This window comes from Poeciliopsis prolifica, unplaced genomic scaffold, assembly GCF_027474105.1.
Source record: "Poeciliopsis prolifica strain line A6 unplaced genomic scaffold, Auburn_PproV2 SCAFFOLD009, whole genome shotgun sequence".
NCBI lineage: Eukaryota > Metazoa > Chordata > Actinopteri > Cyprinodontiformes > Poeciliidae > Poeciliopsis > Poeciliopsis prolifica.
Genome location: NW_026562384.1, coordinates 5992906 through 6012775, shown reverse-complemented (window position 1 = coordinate 6012775; position 19870 = coordinate 5992906). Strand labels below are relative to the sequence as shown.

The window sequence follows — 19870 nt, the reverse complement described above, 5'->3', positions numbered from 1 at the left end:
CAAAATTATCCCCACCTTTTATATTTTGTGCAGTTTGAGAGAATGCAACAACAAAATGCAATGTACTGTACTGATATTATAGTTTATAGACTCAAACAAAGTCGCTCATAATTGGGAAGTGAACATAATATACACTTCACTTCCCAGTTTTGAAAAGTAACTCTGGAGCAGCTGTAGAAATCCATAGCTCAGGAGGGAAAACTGGCCGACAAAACTACTTTCACAAGTTACTTTACTCTTTATGTCAGGAACAAATGTTGAGTGAAATTTTGCCTAACTTAATTTATTTTGTGAGAATGACTTGCTTAACTTCCTGAGAATGTTTCTTCTGTTTTTGTTGATATATATAGCCGATATATGTTTTGATTTGTTAAAGCTGCACAAGAAGCCAGCAAGCAGACCCAGGCTGTCATCGGAAAAGCTGCCGACAAGGCCACGGACACCATCAAGGAGTTCGGACAAAAGATGGAGCCCAAATGAACAGTTCAAGCTGAACGTCTGATCGTTCACGATGACGCTTAAGACAACCAATCACGTGTGGGATGGAAACTCTCAACGTGCAGGGTTTTTCTTTGTTTTGTTTTGTTTGTTTGTTTGTTGTTTTGTTTTTGTTTTGTTATGCAAACATTCCAGAATGGAATCTTTTTAAGAGATGTGTTTTCTTCCGGTTTTCTGCCTGTATCGATTTTCATTCGAGTGTATCGCATTTATTTTTGAGAAATAAAAACAGAGAACAACTTCTGCCCTATGAGGCTCACGAAAACGCGCCACCCCCACCGTGCAGCTAACACCGCTGCTAACTGTGGAGCCACTCGCTGAAAGCTCCAATCAATGAATCACCACGGTCATCATTACCGGCGCATTGCTGAGGACTTGGCCTTTGGCGGGCCGATGGCTCCCCGATGGGAGTGCGACCAGAGCTCGTCTACCTTCGCGCTCAGCCGCACGCCTCCCTCCATTTCCGTCGAAATGCATGGTCGCCAGGCAACAGAACTCGGGGCCGGCGTGTGATTGGCTGTGGATGGAGCGCGAGCCTCCTTTCTGCCAGAACATGCTGTTCCTGCCATGCTCACAGCTCTGGTGAAACCAAGACGGAGGAGGGGTTTTGGTTTGTTTTCTTTAATACAGCATACATACACATCCAGAATAACACATGAATCCTATGAGAAGCACAATGCTGGAGTGAAGGGATGAGGGTGAACAGGATGAAAGCCTTGGTTTTAGAAGCGGCTCGCTGTGTGGGAGGCTCTTCACTGCTTCCTCCAGGCTCCTTCAAGCTGAAATGCTCTTCTGTCTTATTGTATTTTGGAAGCAGAAGAAAATCCCTCTTATATCCTACATATTACGTCTGTAAACAATGTCAATGTGAATGACTTTTTCAGGAATTTTTATGCAATTAATCTCCACATGTCACACTGAGGGCTTGCAAACGCGTGGCCCCTGCAAAACATTCGCGGATCGACGTTTTGCTTGACCACACACACACGTTCGCAAACTTTTGCACCCCGCATGAGCTTCTCATTACAAGAGCCTTCTTTAATGTGAAAAGCCACTTATGTCAGATCAAAAGTTCACTGTCTGCCATTGTGTGGCGGTGAGAACCTGCGGCTAATTACACTGATTTACGTCCGACTAGAGAGCAGAGCACAGATTTTGTCATCACATTACCACTCGGTTACCAGAGCTCAACGCTGGTTTCCAGGGAAACTGGAAATGTGAAGCTTTCTCTTCCCTCCCTCCCATAGACAGCCACAGCCTGAAAGAGCGAGGATTGTCTAAGATAGATTCTTCTAGAGACAAACCTGTAGCTAGTGCAATCAGAATCAATCAGACTTGGGGGGGAGGAAGCGAGATGCACGGACAGACGCTGCTCTCACTCAGGGGGTTGAGATTTTTGCCATGTTTGACCCAGTTCTGAAGAAGTGTTGCAGAGAGGTCGGACTTTGCTGCTGAGGTAGGTCTCCGCGCTACGTTTTCAGCCGTTTTCTCATTCTTTCTTCTAAGTTGGTTCAATTTGGATTCCTCTGCATGGCATGTAGCATTTTCTGATGAGATAAAACTAAAACAGAATTCAAATGTGAGGTATGATGATGCCGTCTTAAGCTGAGAGGCTTAGTATCGAATCAAACAGTGGGAGAGGAATTCATGGTATACCAGTAGTTTAAATAAAGAGTTTAGCAAAAGTATTTTTTATGCTAAAATAACCCCCACATTTCCAGAAAGTAGCAACAATGATTTTATGACAATTTCTGTACCGCAGAAAATGTGTTTTTGTATAAAGATGAAGCTATTGTTTTCTCCTCCGCTCATGCGTGGGTTGGTCTCTGGTTACAGTTTGCACAAACAGTGTGTCTGTGCCGTGTTATACCCCTCAGGTTATCTCACCACCTTACTGAAGAGACAGAATGGGAAGCCTTAAAGACGAGAAGCGAGCTTTCACGGAGGGCCACCAGCCTTGCGAGAAGACAAGTAATGAGGGACTTTCTGAAGACTCAGACAGCAGATCTGCCGCTGAGGGATGTCCCTTACGCACATGTCAAGAGTCAACAGCTTCGGAGGACTGTCAGTCGAAACGCCACATGAATGCCGGCTCTGTTGGGAATAGTGAGAAAACTCTAAAATCCAAAGATACAGAGCTTTGCGAAGTCGATGACAAAAGCACTGACCCATTAGTCTCTGAGCCAGTTAAAGACTGTGCACAGCCTGATGACATGCCTGTGGCCCTGCAAACTGTAGCTACGCAAAATGAAGCCACAGTCTCTGCTAACAACCAGGGTAACAGAGATGCTGAAGGTGAAAACATGGCTTTTGACAAAGGAAACGGAGCAGATGTTGTGAACATCTTTGTCCCTGTGTCATCAACTCCTGACCCCTCCGACCCTCGCTCTCCTGCCCCTTTTGGGCAGCAACACATGCGCACGCAGGTGAGCCTTGAAGTGGTCCAGTGCTGCTCGGCTGCCACCAGCCCCATGACTCCTCCTGAAGGAGATCATTCCTTCTTTTTCCCAAGCAATTTTGGGAAGCATGGGGCTCGTCCTGTTGCGTCCGCTGCCGGCACCAATGATGCAGAACTGCAGGTTGGTCAACAAGTGGAGTTCTGCTCTGTCGCCACGTCCCCCATGACGCCAAAGACACCATCAAGCACGGCTTTCCCAGTGCTCGTTGGAAGAGGGACGGGGCAAAAGGAGGAGAAAACAAAAAATGAGAAGAAGCAAAGAGAGGCTGGTCAAAAGAAGAGTTGCACAACGACAAAATGTACCGAAGAAGTGTCAAAAAACGACGAATCTTTGAAATGTTCATATGACTCTGCAGGGAGTTCCACCAGTGGTCTTGCTACTGCTGTAAAACATTCCCAGGGGATCCTCGAGGACAGTACCCAGCAATGCAAGCAGCAGAGGATGGGGAGCATGGATCAAGACATTACAATCTTGGTCACTCACTATGGCAACAATGACGAGGAAGATGAGCCACATTTTCAGACCGTGGAGCCAGACATGGCGAAAATAGAGGAAACTGAGAAAAGTGAAGAAAACATCAGCAACATAAAGAGTGAGGACAGAAAAGAAATGGCCTCCACAGTAGCTCCTGATCATGCTCAGGAAAAATCAAGCCCAAAGCAGCCACAAAAACTACCTGGGAAAACAAACGTTTGCACTGAACCCGACAATTCAGAGGTCATGGCTCTCAAAGGTGCACGAGTGGACATGAAAGATGTATCCGTGCCAAAATCTCCAGTCCCCGAATCCCCAGCTCCTTTCGGCTGCCACAACATCCGAACCCAAGTGAGCCTGGAGGTGGTGCAGTGTCAGTCTGTGGCCACCAGTCCCATGACCCCTCCTGAGGGGGACCAGGCCTTTTACTTCCCCAACTCCCTTGGGAAATGTGGAGGTGTGAGCACAGAAACAAAAGAGTTTCGCTCCATTGCTACAGCGCCCATGACTCCGAGAACTCCAGTCGCCACAATTTTTCCAGAGATAAAGAAGGAGATGAGCATCGAAGAGAAGATAGTGGAGGAGAAGGAGGAGGAAAATAGAGAACAGCTCACAGAGAATATGAAGGAAGTACCCAAAGAGGTGGAGAAATTAACCCAGAAAGAAAGTGTAGGGCAGGACAGTAAGGATGTAAAAAACTGTGAGGAAAACGACGAGGAGAAGTGTGAGGAACCAGTACAGGAAGTGAGCTGGGACGAGAAAGGGATGACCTGGGAGGTGTACGGTGCTGTGGTGGAAGTTGCCGTGCTGGGCTCCGCCATCCAGAAACACCTCGAGAAGCAGGTACAGAAGCAGAAACAGCTGTCCACCTTGCCTCCGCCACCTCCACTCACCGCAGCGGCGTCCCCCCTGCCTGCAGAGCCGGGTTGCGGGGGTTCAGGCAAGCGCCGGGGGCGAAAGAAAGGGGAGCACGATGGGAAAGCAAGCCGGCGCAGGAGAAACCCCTTCCGGCTGTTGATGGAGAACGTGCAGCAGCCACACTGCTGCTCCAAAGCTCACACTACCGAATGACAGAGGAGGCGGTCTTGGATCACAACAGCTGGCCGGAGAAAAAATCCCATCTGATCTGCGTGGCTGTGATACTCTGATTTACCACAGCTTGAGTTTAGTGTTGGACGGGGTGAGAAACGAATCACACCCTCACACGAGACAAACAAGCTCAAAAGGCTTATCCTGGCCGAGCCACGGAGCACGAAGAAGCAGCCATACTATTTTATTTTGTCGTTGTTCTTTTAGTAAAAGTTGCTGTGACGTCACTTCAACAAATTGTCGAGTTTAATGGAGTTACTATGAGTGTGATGCATCAGTGTCATTGTTGGCTTTGCTTTTTTTATTTTTTTTGTTTTTCTCTTCTCTGCTCAGCCCATTCAGTCATCCAGTGAGTCATTTGAGCTACTGATATTTTTTAATGCACCTCAGACAAGTGACGCCATGGCAACAAGCTTTTCCTTCCTCTGACTCATGGTACTAAAGCTGAGAGAGGTGAGGACGGTTTGTATGTCCTGTCAGTTCAGTGCTGAGGTGATTTTCATGGCACGTGCGAGAATTTGGAGTTACATAGTTCATCTCGATGTATGTGCATAATAGTTCCCAGGCTTTTGTGCAACTCCTATTTTAATTTAAGTATGATTATGCTTAGCCATCACTCATTATTGTGTTAAAATACAATGAAACGTATTTCAGCTGTAAAATCTGCTTTGAAAATTGATTCTACGTGTTTTATTTCAGAAATGAGTGTCGTGTTCTCAAGAGCCACTTACAAGCAAACCACCCTTATTCACAGATTGCACATGTAATACATTCATTAAGTTGTCAGCAGTCATTACAATATACATATATATATATGGAGAGAGAGAGAGTTTTTTTTTTTCATCAGCAGTACTCAAGGTAAACACTGACAATCAGAGAAAGATTTCCACTGACTAATAAATAAGGATTTCAAACATACACAGACTTTGCATTTTTGTATTTTCTTGCTTTTCAATTGGATTCATTTTGTAGCATCATCTGCAAGGAAAATTAACATGGTGTGCTGAAGTGATTCGGTGTGCCAAAAAAAAACATGTTTTGCATGCTTTGCTGTACAAATTGCTTATCAAATTTAGCCTTTTTGGAAGAGATTTTTGCTTTTATCGTTACATACCATGAGTTTGACATACTGCCCATGCCTATTTATTCCTTGTTTTTCTCTGGTGTTTTCTGAACAAGACTCTACAACCTACATCTTTAAAGCTGAAAAACTTATCAAATAAACAATCTAGAAGCTGTATGTATTTGTCATTTATGCGCAGATCTTACGTTCAACACCAGGGCTGATGTCTGAAATGTCTGGAAAGCAGAACTGATTCAAAAGCCAAACTGAAATCTTAATTTCAATGCATTCCTAATTGTTTTTATTCATTTGATTTTACTGAGAAAAATGTTTAAATATAGTCATGAGTTTTGTGTTAAAACTGTTGTGTACAAGTGTATTTATATTACTCCTTACAGGCTTACTTAAGTTTACATTCCAGTTTTCATGTGAAAGACCTTTTTGAAGCCAGTAGCTGCGTTTGATTTGGATTGCATGATTTTGTCCATCGCTGTTACTCTGTTTAATGTTACAGATCTGTTGAGTTAAACATCGGGTTGTTAACCCCAAGGTCAGTATTGGCTTTGCTGCTTTTCTTATTCTGACCCAACTGGGCGAGCGCTGCACCCAGAGGTTCATTGTACTCCGACGACTCATCGATGTCTTTGTCCCACATGATCCCTTTCTGTAATATGATAAGCAAATTGGAATTAATCTGCATTCCAGTTGATGAGGCCAAGTCGAGATAGACTTTAAGGTGCAAACTCACCTTGTCATCATCTGTATCATGTTCATATGTGGCTATGTCATAGTGGTGATCCAGGGAGTTGAGGCTTTAAGGGGGAAAAAAAGGAAAAACAGTTAGGAGGATATGTTTTTAGCATTCAATTTAGTTTTTTGATTTGAACATATGTCTCATGGTGTGGCAGGAAACATTATGTCAAACATGCCGCCGGGAGCACGCAGTGACAATATGTTCACCTGGAAGCAATCCCAGCTCAAAATCCACGACTGCCATAGATTAGACAAATTCTGATGATAAAGTTAATTTTTTATTTATCTTTTTTACCTGGATTTGTCTGCATCTGAGCTTTCGTCATTTAAATCCAAGTCCAAGGCTATGGTTGACGGGATGTTCAGGTTTAACACTGGGTTGGCACTGCAGTGGAGTTATGATTAGCAATGGAAAACAGAACAAAGACAAAAAGTGAGAGATTTACACCACACTATTTACAGTTAATTTGGTTGGTAGTCATTTGTAGCCATTAACATATTAGCCATATTAGCCATGCTATTTTTGTAGCAAATCTGATTTAAAGAAACATTATGTATTAAACCCCATAACTTTAAAAATTGTAAGTTTGTTCATGTTTATGCTAAGAATATTCAAAATGTAACCACATTCTTCAGTAGATTGTTTGTTTTCTTACATTTCTCTGACCATCTTGATTAGAATTTAAATGAAGATATTTGTTAGGTCAACTTTTGTCCTCATGTTTTGTGCTGTATTCAGAGAATGGTAGAGGTGACATGTTTTGATGAGTTTAATTATTAAAGTTTAATAACTGTTTCAGGGTTTTGTGGTTGGGAATGTTTCTGATCTGAAGTAAGCGAGGAAAGTTTGCATCAACCTTTAGCTGCAGGGACAGCGGCAACACAAAAAGAAGCAACCAGGACAGAGAAGAGAAGCCGTTTGGTCATGAATGGTTTGTGCACAATCATGACTGAAACACTAAGCTTGTATATTAATATGGTGTATTTGGTACAAACTGATCTTAGTTTGTAATGAAATGAAATAATTTATTCCACCGGCAATTTCAGCTAATTTCAGCCAGTAAGTTTGTTTGAGACAAAATGTGTTTTGATATTACACTCATCAAACATTTCTCGCTTAAAATTGCACACCAGATTTTTTGTATGTTTTTACTGATTTGTCTTTGCTGATGAGCTCTAAGTGCATGGCGGAAGACCCTTTTTTCTTTTTTAGAGCTTTCTCTATCTCTATCAGATTCAATTCAGATCTTTAAACTCTACAAAATGTTGACGCTCCTTCCAGTCAGAGTAAAAAAGTTGCAAAATTTAAAGGATTACTTTAATTTTTTAGAGGTATGGATCATTTGTAAGTCAAGAAAGACATTTCTGGACTGAGAACTTTGAATATATGCCGATATCAATTTGTCAATAAAATGTTTGTGAAACTGTTATTTATTTAATAAAATGTAAAGTATTGACTGTTGTCTTCAAAGTGCATATTGACTTAAGAGAAAACTGTTAGCAGCTAATTCATTAAAGTAAATAAATTAATCAAATTTCATTATCTTGAACATGAGTAGAAATGTAGAAATGTATAATTTCTACTCAAAATTCTACCCTCCTTAAATAAATGCATGTACTTATAACAGTTTAGCCAATATGGCTTTTATTTAGTCAACTCAATTGGGTCACACACAAAAAGCCCCCTTTGCATGGCTCTTTCAAGGCCAGAAAATCCCATATTGGCCCCCACACTGTATGTAAAGTGCCTCTAAATATTTTGTGGTACATTAGATATATTCATTCATTTTCTTAATGGGCTCACCCTTCCATGGTGTACTTGTTGGTCCCAGGCACGACAGCACCGCCTTTCTGGTTGTCAGAGTTCAGCATAGTTGCCGATTTCATGGCATTCGCTGCTTTCAGCTTCCTTCTGTAGCTGTGATGCGAAAAAGTTGCATTAATATCAAGTTTTCCAGCTAATTATGCATTCTGCCAAATTTCTTTCTCTTACTTTCTGCGAGTGCACAAAAGCGAAGTCGTGAGTACAACCAGTATAATGACGAAACCACCAACCACTCCCAGCAGACCGTATACTACGGGATTCTGTTTTGTTTCAGTGACGGGAACGCTACCCTGAAATGAATGTAGGAAACTCATCACCACTATCTGTAGCGATTGAGGCTTACATTTTTAACTTGTTGCTCATCACTTCAGAGAAAAGCAGCATCACTTTTAGGAAAGCAGAATATGCTTACGATATTTATCAGGCCCAGAGCATACAGCTGAGGAAAATGATTTTGATCAGAAAGCCTCTTTTCTACTTCTGAAGAAGTGAGAGCTGTCCCATTCAAAAAGATGAAATATGCCACCATGAAGGACTGTGGGGTGTTCCTGAGAAAAGAGAGAAAAAAAAACATTGTATCACATAATTTCATCCAATATGATTTTAAGATGAAAGCTCAATTTCTTAAATTTTTATTGCATGTTGTGATGTGCTTCATTAATAGGATCTTTGTCACCACCTAGTGATCAATATCTATACATATTTTTAAAAATAAACTTTTTTTGTTTAGTTTTTTGCTGGTTTTGGCCAGAGACATTACTATAATATTAGCTGGAAAAAAAAAATTTACCTGGATGTTGAAGGCTGGTCTCTGATTGAAACGATGTCAACTGCAGCGCCGGTGGCCGCTGAGAGTTCCCTGAAGGAGATTAAGTAATGAAATCAAAACTGATTTTTTTCTACACGTGTATATATATATATATATATATATATATATATATATATATATATATATATATATATATATATATATATATATATAATATATATATATATATATATAGATATATCTATATATCTATATATATATATATATAGATATCTATATATATAGATATATATATATATATATATATAGATATAGATATATAGATATCTATATATATATATATAGATATATATATATATATATATATATATATATATATATATATGTGTGTGTGTGTGTGTGTGTAATATAACAGTTTTCTTAGCTTTTAAAAAAAAAAAAAAAAAAATATTGACAGAAGAAATTCACCTTTTGATCTCACTGAGTGACTGTTCGACCTCAGTCACTGTAGTTCTAAACTGGAGTTCAGTTCGGAAGCCCTCGTCAATGGTGAAAATCTGAAAAACAAAACCAAAGATAACGCGGCAGTGGAAACACAGACATTTCAAACCCTGTGCCATGTTTGTATGAGTCATGGATTCACAACCAGTCCCTCACCTCCAGTACGGTGGTGGAGGAAAGGCCGCCGGTGTCCGTTGCAGATACCGTTACCAAATATTTCCCCTTCAGTGTCAGATCAAGACCTTCTGTGGTTCTGAAGGAAGAGGACAAAACAAGTACAGCAATTACACAACAACGAGTTCCAAGTCATCAACAAGCGGCGTCTGACTTAATATGTGAAGCAGGTATTGATTTGGTGTCAAAATGCTCTGGTAGGTTGTTTTTTTTTTTTTTTCCCACTTACTGAATGATCCCAACGTAGATATTTTGTTGTTGCGTGGTGACAGCCTCAAACAGGATCCTGGGCGTGTCAGAAGTAGTGTTTGTGAGCCTGTTCTCAAATTGAACTTTGTCTACGTTAAATTTGATCACCCTGTTCTCTCCAGAGTCTTTATCTGAAGCCTGGGAGCAGAAACAGAAGCTCAATTAAGCATCTAAAGATAATTGCTATAATATACAGAATATAGAAAAAAGTTGACTATGATTTGTTGTTCGGCTATACTCACAGTGACTCCTGCAACTGATGTTCCTTTGCTGGCACTTTCTGACACCACAACTAAAGCAGCAAGAAAAGATGGAGACAGTCCATTTTTTAAAAGTATTAACTATTAAAAAAAAAAAAAAAAATAGCTTGAAGCCATGACTTTCACACAACTTATGCGTGTCAGTAAATGTCAAATACAAAAATTTGGATGCCTGGAAATCTTTCTTCATCTTTGTCCAAATATGTGACGTATTACTTAAATATGCTGTTTATTTCTTATAAAAATATTTACAGCAACATTTGCAAAAGTATATAAATCCATCTGAGTTCTTAGTAGCAGAGTGTAACAAAAAAAGGAAAAAAAAACACCTACAAACCCTAAAAAGCAATATAAAAGACATTTCTTGTGATATTTTTCTCACCACATAAATGATCAAGTCTAATATTCTGTCTCCTTTTGGTTCATTGTGTGCGATTTGTTAGATATGAATTATTTAAATATGCTTACTAACTTTCTAACCTTTGAAAATAGCTACATATTCATTTATTCTGAAAGCGTCACTCACCATATACAGCGTCGGAGTAAATAAATTCAGGACTGTTGTCATTTATGTCTTTGATGCTGATCACCATTTCTCCTGGAAAGACCCAGCAGGAAAGATTTTAACAATTTTTCAGGTTTTATGAAATCAACATTGGACTATAATTTCAACTTTCTGCTACTGAGATAAAATTGTGAACAACTCAGTCCTGACCTGGCGTAACGCTGTTGTTCTCTCCCTTTTCCGTGAACAAGTCCACCACCTGAGCCTTTACCACAGCTTGGTCACATTGTTCATAATCCAGAGGGTCTGTTGGACCGACTCGAACGTCCCCATTCGGTTCGAGGGTGAACCAGCTGCAGGGTTCCAGTTTGTCACTACACTTGCAATTGACAGATTCCAGCTCGTACACCAGTGAATGGTTGGTGTCTTTGTCCTGAGCTACAAAGGTCCCAACAAGCGTGTCTGTGGTGGCGTCCTCGGCCACAGAAACGTCTTGGACCGACGTGAACTCTGGTCTTTCGTCATTCACGTCCAGCACATTCACCACCACCTCCGTTGAAGCTTTCTCCAGCTCCAGATCTGCAGCTTCCACCCGCAATGTGAACTTCTTGGGTGCCGTCTCATAGTCGAGCTCGATGTCCGGGTCCACCATGATGTTGCCACTGTAACCCTTCTCCTCTGCCGAGGTTCGCACAATGAAGCTGCCAAAGCTCCCATCGATGATGCTGAAAGAAATGCGGTTGAATTCGGCTGTTTGATCCAGATCCTCGGCGTAAATGAGACCCGCAGATGCGCCTGAATGAATGAATGAAAATGTTATAGTCCTGCAACGTAGTTGGGGATGAAGCAAATGTTTTTAAGCTGTGATACTTGCCCTTTTCTCCTTCTTTGACAGAAAAATTGTAGGATGGTGCTTTGAAAGTTGGGCCGTTGTCATTGATGTCCTAAGATCCATCAGAAAGGAAAAGTGAGCCTTCATGTTCTGTGTTTTGCATAATTATTCATACCCACTGAATTTATTCCTCTTTTAACATTTAAAATACACAAACTTTGTTGTATTTTATGGATATTTTGGGATAGATCAACACAAAGTGCATAGATGTGAAGCATTTATGAAATGTGTGGCATGCATTTGTCCATTGTTTCCACGTTTGTGTTTGTACGATTAAATTCAATTGACTCTATAAGCTGGATGTAAAATTAATCTTCTTCAGTGGGGGAAAAAATCAGAGGCCTTGTATCCAGTAAATACATTAATTGCAGCATAGACTATTACTGTTTACTAGTTAGGTGACCACATAAAGCAATTGGTTTTCCTGGATATTATTTAGAGGTGTTTTTTAAAGCAAGTTAAATATAAAAGCAGACCACATTTTCCACAATTTTTCTTAATAAAAAAATTAAAACAGTGTATCTTTATATTTTGCTTGACATTTATGTGCAACTTTAGGTAGTTGTATCAAATAAAATCCCAGTAATATACATTTAAGTTTGTGCATCTCGATAAAATGTGGTAATTTATGATGGACATAAACGATTATAGCACCTACCACCACGTTGATAATAACAAAGGCGGAGCTTGACAGCGCAGGTGTTCCCTTATCAGTGGCTATTACTGTGAGGTTTATCCTGCCATTCGATTTTGGATCCAGTGCCTCCCGATCCAGTTCGCCGTTATTTGTAAACACACCTGTGTTCGGGTCAATGCTGAAGCTGCTACTGTGTGTGCTCGGTTTAATGCTGAATTCAATCTGGCTGTTTACTGTACCAGCCTCGTCTCCGTCTGTAGCCTGGAAAAGAAAAGCACAAAAGTAACTGTTAAGGAGTTGCATTTTTTTTAATGATCTATGGACAAGCATCAAATGCACCAGATATAGACACATTTAAAAAAAATCACTACTACATTCACAACATAGTTTAAATGATACTTGAAAAATGTAATTATTTATTAATTCTTTAAATCTTTAAGTCACACTGACAATGTATTTTTTTATTGGTAACAGGATAAAATAACAGTATTGTATTCACATTTTTTTACTGAAAGTTCTGTTCAAACATGCAATTAAATATTACTCATTTTAGGATGAAAATGATGAGTGAGTCCTAAATAAAGTAGCTTATATCAGAAAAGAGGTTTGCAATATTGCAACTTTCCTCCCAAGTGTCACAATGAGATTACAGTCGGCTTTTTATTTACCTCAATTCGGAATTCAAGCTTCCCACCCTCATCGACAAACTCTTGGTACGTCTCTCTGTTGATGATTGGTGGCTGGTCATTGATGTCTGTCAAAGTGATCTCCAGCACCGCAGTGCCGGGCTTTCCATCCGTGTCTCTGGCCTGCAAGGTGGCTGAATAGAGCGATCTGAGCTCGCGATCCAGGACAGTCTGATTTTTCACGTAGACTTTCCCCGTTTTTTGCTCAACGTCAAAGTACTGCAGTCTGAAAGACAGGTTCAAACCGCTCAGTGGGGTGTTTTGGATCAGCCAACGTTGAATTACAAAATAAAAAGTTCTCATGAAGATTAAACTGAACAGAATAAATGTGATCAGGGTACACATACATGCTCTCTGGAAGAAGACTGTAGGTGATATTGCCTGCATCCATTGTGTCAGGATCATCTGCCTGGAAAAACAATGCAAATGCTCCCAAAGTTAATTTTTGAACAAAATTCAATTGATTAAAGTATCCAGATGGTTGTGGTCTTACCGTGACTATTTTCACCTCTGTCCCAACAGGAGAGTGCTCAGCCACACTTATCTTGTACGTGTCCTGTGGGAACGTGGGGCTGTTGTCGTTGGTGTCCTTTATGATAATTGTAACTGTGGCAGTGGACTGGAAAGTGGGTTTGCCCTTATCAACAGCAATCACCTGCAACATGGCACATGCATGTGAAACCAAACTCAGATTGACGACTGTACTCTGTTACTTTATTCGCTCTCAGTTACCTGAAGAACCATTTGCTGCTTTTCTTCATAATCCAGATTCTCAGGCTGCCTGACAAGAAGCTGAACGGTGCTCTCTGCTCCAGCACCGGAGTGTTCCACAGAAAACACGTCTTTATCCTCTCCTTCCAACCGTAGCTCGGTTTGCACAGACTGTAAAACATGAGAGCAGTCGTTGTCACTCTGAGCTTGCCATTTGTTAAAAAGGCACTGGTTTTGTTTCTCACCTTGTCTGGATCTTTGACTGTCATGCCAATGGAAATTGCCCCCAATGAGTGTTCAAAGACGTCGCCTGTGAATTGAGTTTCTAGCACACAGGAGCCTTCACACTTGTAAAATTGAGGCGGGTTGTCATTGACGTCGCCGATGTTGATCTCAACGGTTGCTGTTGCGCTGGCAGGTTGTCCGTTGACGTTCGGTTTAGACTCGGTGCCCTAAAATTAAACAGCTGACATTAGTTGTTTTTTTTATCATATTTCTTGTCGTCTGTTGGGAAAATAAAGACAAAAAACTAGGGCCCGATTTATTAGTTTAACTTTGTTCAAACTGAATGCTCTCCAACAACAATTTAAACAATGTATTATTGTAAAATCAGATGGTATTCCTGTTGATTCAAATACAAAATACCTTCATGTTTGGTCCCACATTTTGTCTTAAATTAATCTCATTAATCATCGTGCCTGTCACTTGAATTCCAACATTTGACTTTACATATTTCAAAAAGAGGCCAGCAAGTGGTTTTTCTTGGTTTGTTACCTTCACAGTCAGAGTTACTTTGTCACCAGTAACTTCTCTGTCAATTCCCGATGACACAGATATGATGCCGTCATTCGTTGAGATTTTGAACAAGCCATCAGCTGAGGAAGCTTTGAAACAGGAACAGAACACATTACTTTATTTATTCCCATCAGTAACAAGGTGTGACATTCCTTGCAGCTACCTTCAATGCTGTAGATGATATCGTCATTGATTCCCTTGTCTTCATCGAGGGCGAACACTCGCAACACAGACGTGTCCTGATAAAGGGGAAGAAATAGGATTTATAGTGTCAAAGTGTTTCTGACTTTCAGACAAACCTCATTTTATGGCTATTTAAATCAAAATTACTGTAAAAAAATAAAATAAAAGAAGTTTGCTATTTGTTGCTGTAATGCATATACATTTATTAGTCGATAACAAAAACTCACTGCAGGAGAATTCTCTTCCACGCTTCCTACATACGGACCACCGATGAAAACGGGGTCGAGGTCTGGGACATCCTCAACCGTCACGAAGGAGAAAACACTTTTTGACTGGAAAACCTTATCCCCAGTACAAGAGCCTCCAAGATCCTGAAGGAGACATTTATTATTATTTCATATTTATATTTATAAATATCTCTCAAAGACACTGAAAGTTTTGCACTGCTTGTGATTTGTTTCTTTCATGTGGGTGAAATGTTTATAGGAAGTTATATGAGATGAGAATAGTTGCCAATAACAATACAAATGACAATTTAAAAAGCTCTTAAGCGAATCCTCTCTAAAGATACTTAATGAAAATGTAAAAAGGAAAAAGCAAGATCCCAGATCCCAGAAGTCTCTAATCATGTTATACTCAGGGAAATATTTTTATTTCATTTTAGAATGAAAGTGTTTTGGAGATACAGACAGATGATTGCAGCATTTGAGTCATTGTGTTTGGATAAGTGGCATGTTTCATTTTAATTGTCGGAAATATAAAATTTCAGATCTTCAAGCATCACACTCACCCTTGCTTGAACCTTGAGCCGATAAAATGTGCTCAGTGTGTTGTAATTAAGCTGACTCTTTAACTTCAGTTCACCAGTAACATCGTTGATCTCAAACACATCAACTCCTTGCGGTGGTATTATCTGGAAAGAATGTAAAAAGTGTTATTTTGAAGCATATTAAAGACTAAAATTAAAGATGAAGTCAGATGCTTTACAGCAGAACCTTACCTCGGTGATTGAGTATCTGACAACGCCGGCATCTGATTCATCACGATCATTTGCTGTAAATTTAAACAATGACGATCCTACTGCTGTATTCTAAAAGCAGAAAGAAAAGACCATATTTAAAAATAAATAAATAAAAGTCACGCTTTCCTTCAGAAGTAACTCCAGAAACCTAAACTAGACTCAAAAAATATTTAATTCTTGGATCAAAAACTATGACTTAAATCAAATATAACATTTTAATGTTATTTGCTTACTTCTGGCACTGTAATGTCAAAAGAAGGATTTTCAAACACAGGGCTGTTGTCATTGGCGTCCAGTAATATTAAAGTTATTGTTCCTGGTGTCTGAAAGAGAGGATGCACACTTAGTACACAAATAAAACTGATGTTTAGGAAAATAAGTAGTTGCTTAAGTTTGACTTACAGTATTGGAACCATCTGAAACAGAAACACCGAGTCCCATCGTGACCATGGTCTGTAGCAGATGAATAGATATATATGTTCAGTCTAAAGGAGCATTTTTAATGAAGTAAAGTCTCTTATTTTCTAATATCTCACCTCTCTATCCAGGGCAGAAGTCACGGTCACCTGCCCATTTGCTGAATTAACTTCGAAGAATCCAGCATTGATCCCAGACAGTGCATAAGTCAGGGTATCTCCTTCTGGATCGGATGCTAGTATAGTAAAAGCTACTGAACCTGTGTAAGGAATAAAAGGTGGATGTGTGAACACACAATTACGTTCACATGTAAAAGAGAAATGTTTCACAGTACAAACACAGTACATACCGACAGGAACATCCTCACAGATTTCAAAAATCATTTGGTTAATTATAGGACCTAAATTGGCTGCAAAGACAGAATATTAATATAAAATCTATTAATAACAATTTCAAGAACAACTGTATTTATGTGGCACATAATTTGATGATAGTTATGAAATAATTCACTAAGTAAAAATATTAATCAAATGATTAACGTCGAGATAAAACAGAAAATTGAATCGTTCAGTAATAAACTGAAAGCCTACCTTTGCTTGAGCAGACAAGGCACAGTAATAGCAGCCATCCTGTTAGCCCACCCATGGCTGTAAATGACATAAATCATTAAATAAACAGGAAATCTTTTTTTTTTTTTTTTTTTTTTTTTGCTTTATTGCTCATCAAACTTCAAGACAATCTAAATAGCAGTACTAATTAATTAAAACTGTCACATCAACATTAAAAAGCGACATCTGACATTCACATATATCATTTGTTAGAATGCAAATAAGCTGATCTTTTACTACAAAGTCTATACTATTTCAAAAATAAGTGTAGCCTGTTATGCTTTCTAACATTGTGCAAGAAAAACTAGAGCTGGCCTTTTTTTTCAATAAGACAATGAATTTAAAAAAAAGTTAGCTTTTGTGACTCAGTTCAGTGTCAACCAGTTTATTTTGTTAGAATTAGAAGTAAGAGAAAAGCTTACTTCTGTTTTTAAATGCACTCCATATACATTTACATATACAGAACAATGACATGTGATCCAATTGCTTCATAGACATAAAAAAGACTGCTTTCTTCCATCTCAAGAATGCAAATCTTAGACTGAAAGATGAAAACACATCTAAATGCCACATACCTACATATATCTATTATCTGTTATTAATGTCTAAAAGTGGTTGAAGGTAACGAGGGCATTAGGAGACTCAGTTTGGGTTAAACTTGCGGGTGAAAAACCCAAGTTTCATACTTGTCTAAGTTAAGTAAAGAGATGACCAATCAGGATGGGCACAAAAAAGATGTTAATGGGTCATAATTGAGTTTTAAAAATGGAAAATCTTACTAAACTGACGTGAGTTTTAAAGAAGACCATAAAATAAGCTTATAGTTCTGAAAGGCAATGAGGAAGCATCTTTCTTGACTTACTGGAGGCCATTCCATCTACTTGCAACAAGATATCTTATTGCATGATAAGAAAACGACCTTTCATATGATTTCTGACATCAGTACAATCATGTCTCATCAACTTATCTTTCTTTTGGTGTGTTTCTAAGTCACGAAGATGACTTATAATGTGGCCTAAACTGTCCTGATTTTATTTGCACTGAAAAACATGGCTATTCTTTTTGACAAGTTTTCTTAAAACTCTTATCGTTGAAGTTTTCTGAGATAATAGTTGATAGCTGAATCTATTTGTCACATTTTATTTCTCAGTTGAACAAACAGATTCACCTGTTCTTTTTTCAGACTAAAGAAAAGTAAAAACAAGATGGAGGCAAAACAAATAATTAACCATTGGGTCATATAACATCAAGCCTTAAATCTTATAAGTGATGTCAGTGACTGTACGCCATCACCGCAACTTCTACAGTGAATGACTCAAATGCCATTTTACATTGATTAATATTACTTGAAATTTAACAGCAACATGTTTGTCTGGCCACACCCAAACCAATGACAGCAAGCAAACGGTTAAAACGCCTAAAAGGGATTTATTGCAGTAAAGCTGAATTATTGGCAGCTTCTTCTAATTCCGAAGTACAGTGTGAAAAAAGAAACAATTTCTGACTTTATGTGGAAAACAGACAGAACATATTCCACTGTGTATGAACCGCTCAATGTAGGAATTTTGATAATTACGAAACTTGATGTGAATAATTGAATTCTGAGCTTTTAACACCTCAAACCGTGGTTAAGCTTTCCTCCTGTCCACTAAGATGAAATTTAAGAGTCTAACATGTCAGCACTGAGGTGCTGAAAATAATATTGTTCAAAAATTGTTTTTCAAAAATAAGCTGATTGTATTTTGATATCTCTGGAATTACATAAGTACAAGTGAAAACAAAATTTTATATGGTAAAAATAAGATCATTAAGCTAGAATTTCAACTAAATTTAAAGAGATTTAATTTGTGGAGCTCCAAACGTACCTGGTGAGATTGGCAGAGGGCTTCCTCGCAATGATGTGTCGATGAGACCTTTGGTTCTTGTTTCTCCCAGTTATGATCCTGACAGAGCCGTAAACATAAATGATTAACATGCATAGAGCCACACAGCCAACATCACTGCTTCTGGTCCACTTCCTTGTTTCAGGGATGTGAGGTTAAACGTATCAGAAAAGTGTAGTCAATGAACTGAAAAGAAAAGTTAAAAATAACTATCATATTAAACCTACGGTACTTATGGCTTGATGTTAGCTGTGTTTCCTGAAATATTCATAGCAAGGACAGTCCGTACAGCATAGTTGCAGCTCCATCTGGCTAACCTCGTCACTGGAACATTCCTGGCTCTGTGTTCTTGTTGGTCACCAGAACCACATGAGGCTCTGAACAGGTCCCTCAGACCCAATGAGACCAGAGGGTTTTCCAAGATCAGAGCCAATCAGTGGGTGTCTGTTTTGTTCAGAAACTGTGGATCCATGTCATAATGAGGGCTCTTTTCAGCCCTCCCCCTCTAATTAAGGGACAGCACACAAAGGATTCTGCTCTACTGTACTCTCCAGCTTCAGTCACAATCAAATATTTGTCCATATACAATGGCAGAGGAATGAAACAGAAAACAGTAGAAATGTGGTTCACATGATCACACAGTCCTGCACCTCTTCATTTTGACCCTTTAAAATGACACAGTTCAAAGTATTTCGTTTTGGTTTTAAGCTGTTCTTCTATCCAGCTGTTCTGTGAAAACAGATGAGAGATGTGTTGGAAAACGTCAGTGAACAAACAATTTCATAAAGACCAAGGAACGCAGAGGTGAAGTCAAAGATAAAGCTCTTGGGAAATTTAAGGCAGCTGTATCCCAGCTTTAAAACTCTTACAGAGCACAAATTAGGTGGAGTTAAACACAGAGGAATCCTGAAAAATAACTTCAAAGTAGGATGGAGGCTCACCATTCAAGCAGGTCAAGAACACCTAACACACAATCAAAGTTACAATGGAATGGTTTAGTGCAAAGCATAATGCCTGATTTTGAGCAGCCTAGTCAAAGTCTGGACACAAATCCACTTGCAAATCTGTGACGACTCTGGGAATTTGATATGAACAGACAATGTCCATCCAATCATCTACTTTCCTACTTTTCAAGGAAATTTAGATTTTAATAAAGTCTCAATATGAAAATATCTTTATTTTTCCCATTAAATATTTGTTTTTCCATTCAATTCTTCATCGTTTGAGAAGACAGTGATAAACATTCGTTGCGCAAATCAAATAGGTACAAAGAGACGACTTCCGTTGACAAGCGACATCTATACTGAGTGTGAAATGATGCTGTGTCACACAGCAACTCTGCAGGTCTTCTTGTCGTATAATGTGGACACAAAATCCTCAGACAATTACAGCATACAAGGCTGGTAACTTTGCATCTG

The 19870-nt window shown here is 39.2% G+C and overlaps 2 protein-coding genes across 3 annotated transcripts; one reads left to right on the top strand and one right to left on the bottom strand.

Moving 5' to 3' along the window:
* Window positions 1–1632: 1632 nt before the first annotated feature.
* Window positions 1633–5722, top strand: LOC129362848 (G protein-regulated inducer of neurite outgrowth 1). Its single transcript, XM_055034621.1, has 2 exons — window positions 1633–1954; window positions 2376–5722. The coding sequence occupies exon 2, from the start codon at window positions 2406–2408 to the stop codon at window positions 4500–4502; it is 2097 nt and encodes a 698-aa protein (XP_054890596.1). The 5' UTR covers window positions 1633–1954; window positions 2376–2405; the 3' UTR covers window positions 4503–5722.
* A 270-nt stretch (window positions 5723–5992) lies between these two features.
* Window positions 5993–18524, bottom strand: cdhr2 (cadherin related family member 2). Of its 2 annotated transcripts, XM_055034619.1 has the most exons (31): window positions 18435–18524; window positions 16552–16608; window positions 16311–16370; window positions 16081–16220; window positions 15947–15997; window positions 15778–15867; window positions 15524–15613; window positions 15314–15436; window positions 14751–14894; window positions 14504–14579; window positions 14320–14429; window positions 13791–13997; window positions 13567–13716; window positions 13328–13489; window positions 13182–13243; window positions 12817–13060; window positions 12170–12409; window positions 11494–11563; window positions 10830–11414; window positions 10641–10712; window positions 10097–10146; window positions 9835–9992; window positions 9588–9684; window positions 9399–9487; window positions 8952–9020; window positions 8574–8709; window positions 8330–8451; window positions 8141–8254; window positions 6632–6721; window positions 6332–6395; window positions 5993–6247 (listed from the first exon to the last, which is right to left on the bottom strand). In XM_055034619.1, exons 2-31 carry the CDS (start codon window positions 16604–16606, stop codon window positions 6092–6094), a joined length of 3876 nt encoding a protein of 1291 aa, XP_054890594.1. In that variant the 5' UTR covers window positions 16607–16608; window positions 18435–18524; the 3' UTR covers window positions 5993–6091. The 2 variants fall into 2 exon arrangements, with proteins under 2 accessions (XP_054890594.1, XP_054890595.1); XM_055034620.1 differs by lacking the exon at window positions 16311–16370.
* Between the last annotated feature and the right edge of the window lie 1346 nt (window positions 18525–19870).

Coding starts and splice junctions, on each gene's coding strand:
- LOC129362848 (XM_055034621.1), top strand. CDS start 2,406: ATGGGAAGCCTTAAAGACGAGAAGCGAGCTTTCACGGAGGGCCACCAG.
- cdhr2 (XM_055034619.1), bottom strand. CDS start 16,606: ATGGGTGGGCTAACAGGATGGCTGCTATTACTGTGCCTTGTCTGCTCA. Junction 14,430..14,503: donor TATCATCTACAGCATTGAAG/GTAGCTGCAAGG, acceptor CCTGTTTCAAAG/CTTCCTCAGCTGATGGCTTG. Junction 9,488..9,587: donor CCTCCACCACCGTACTGGAG/GTGAGGGACTGG, acceptor TTTGTTTTTCAG/ATTTTCACCATTGACGAGGG.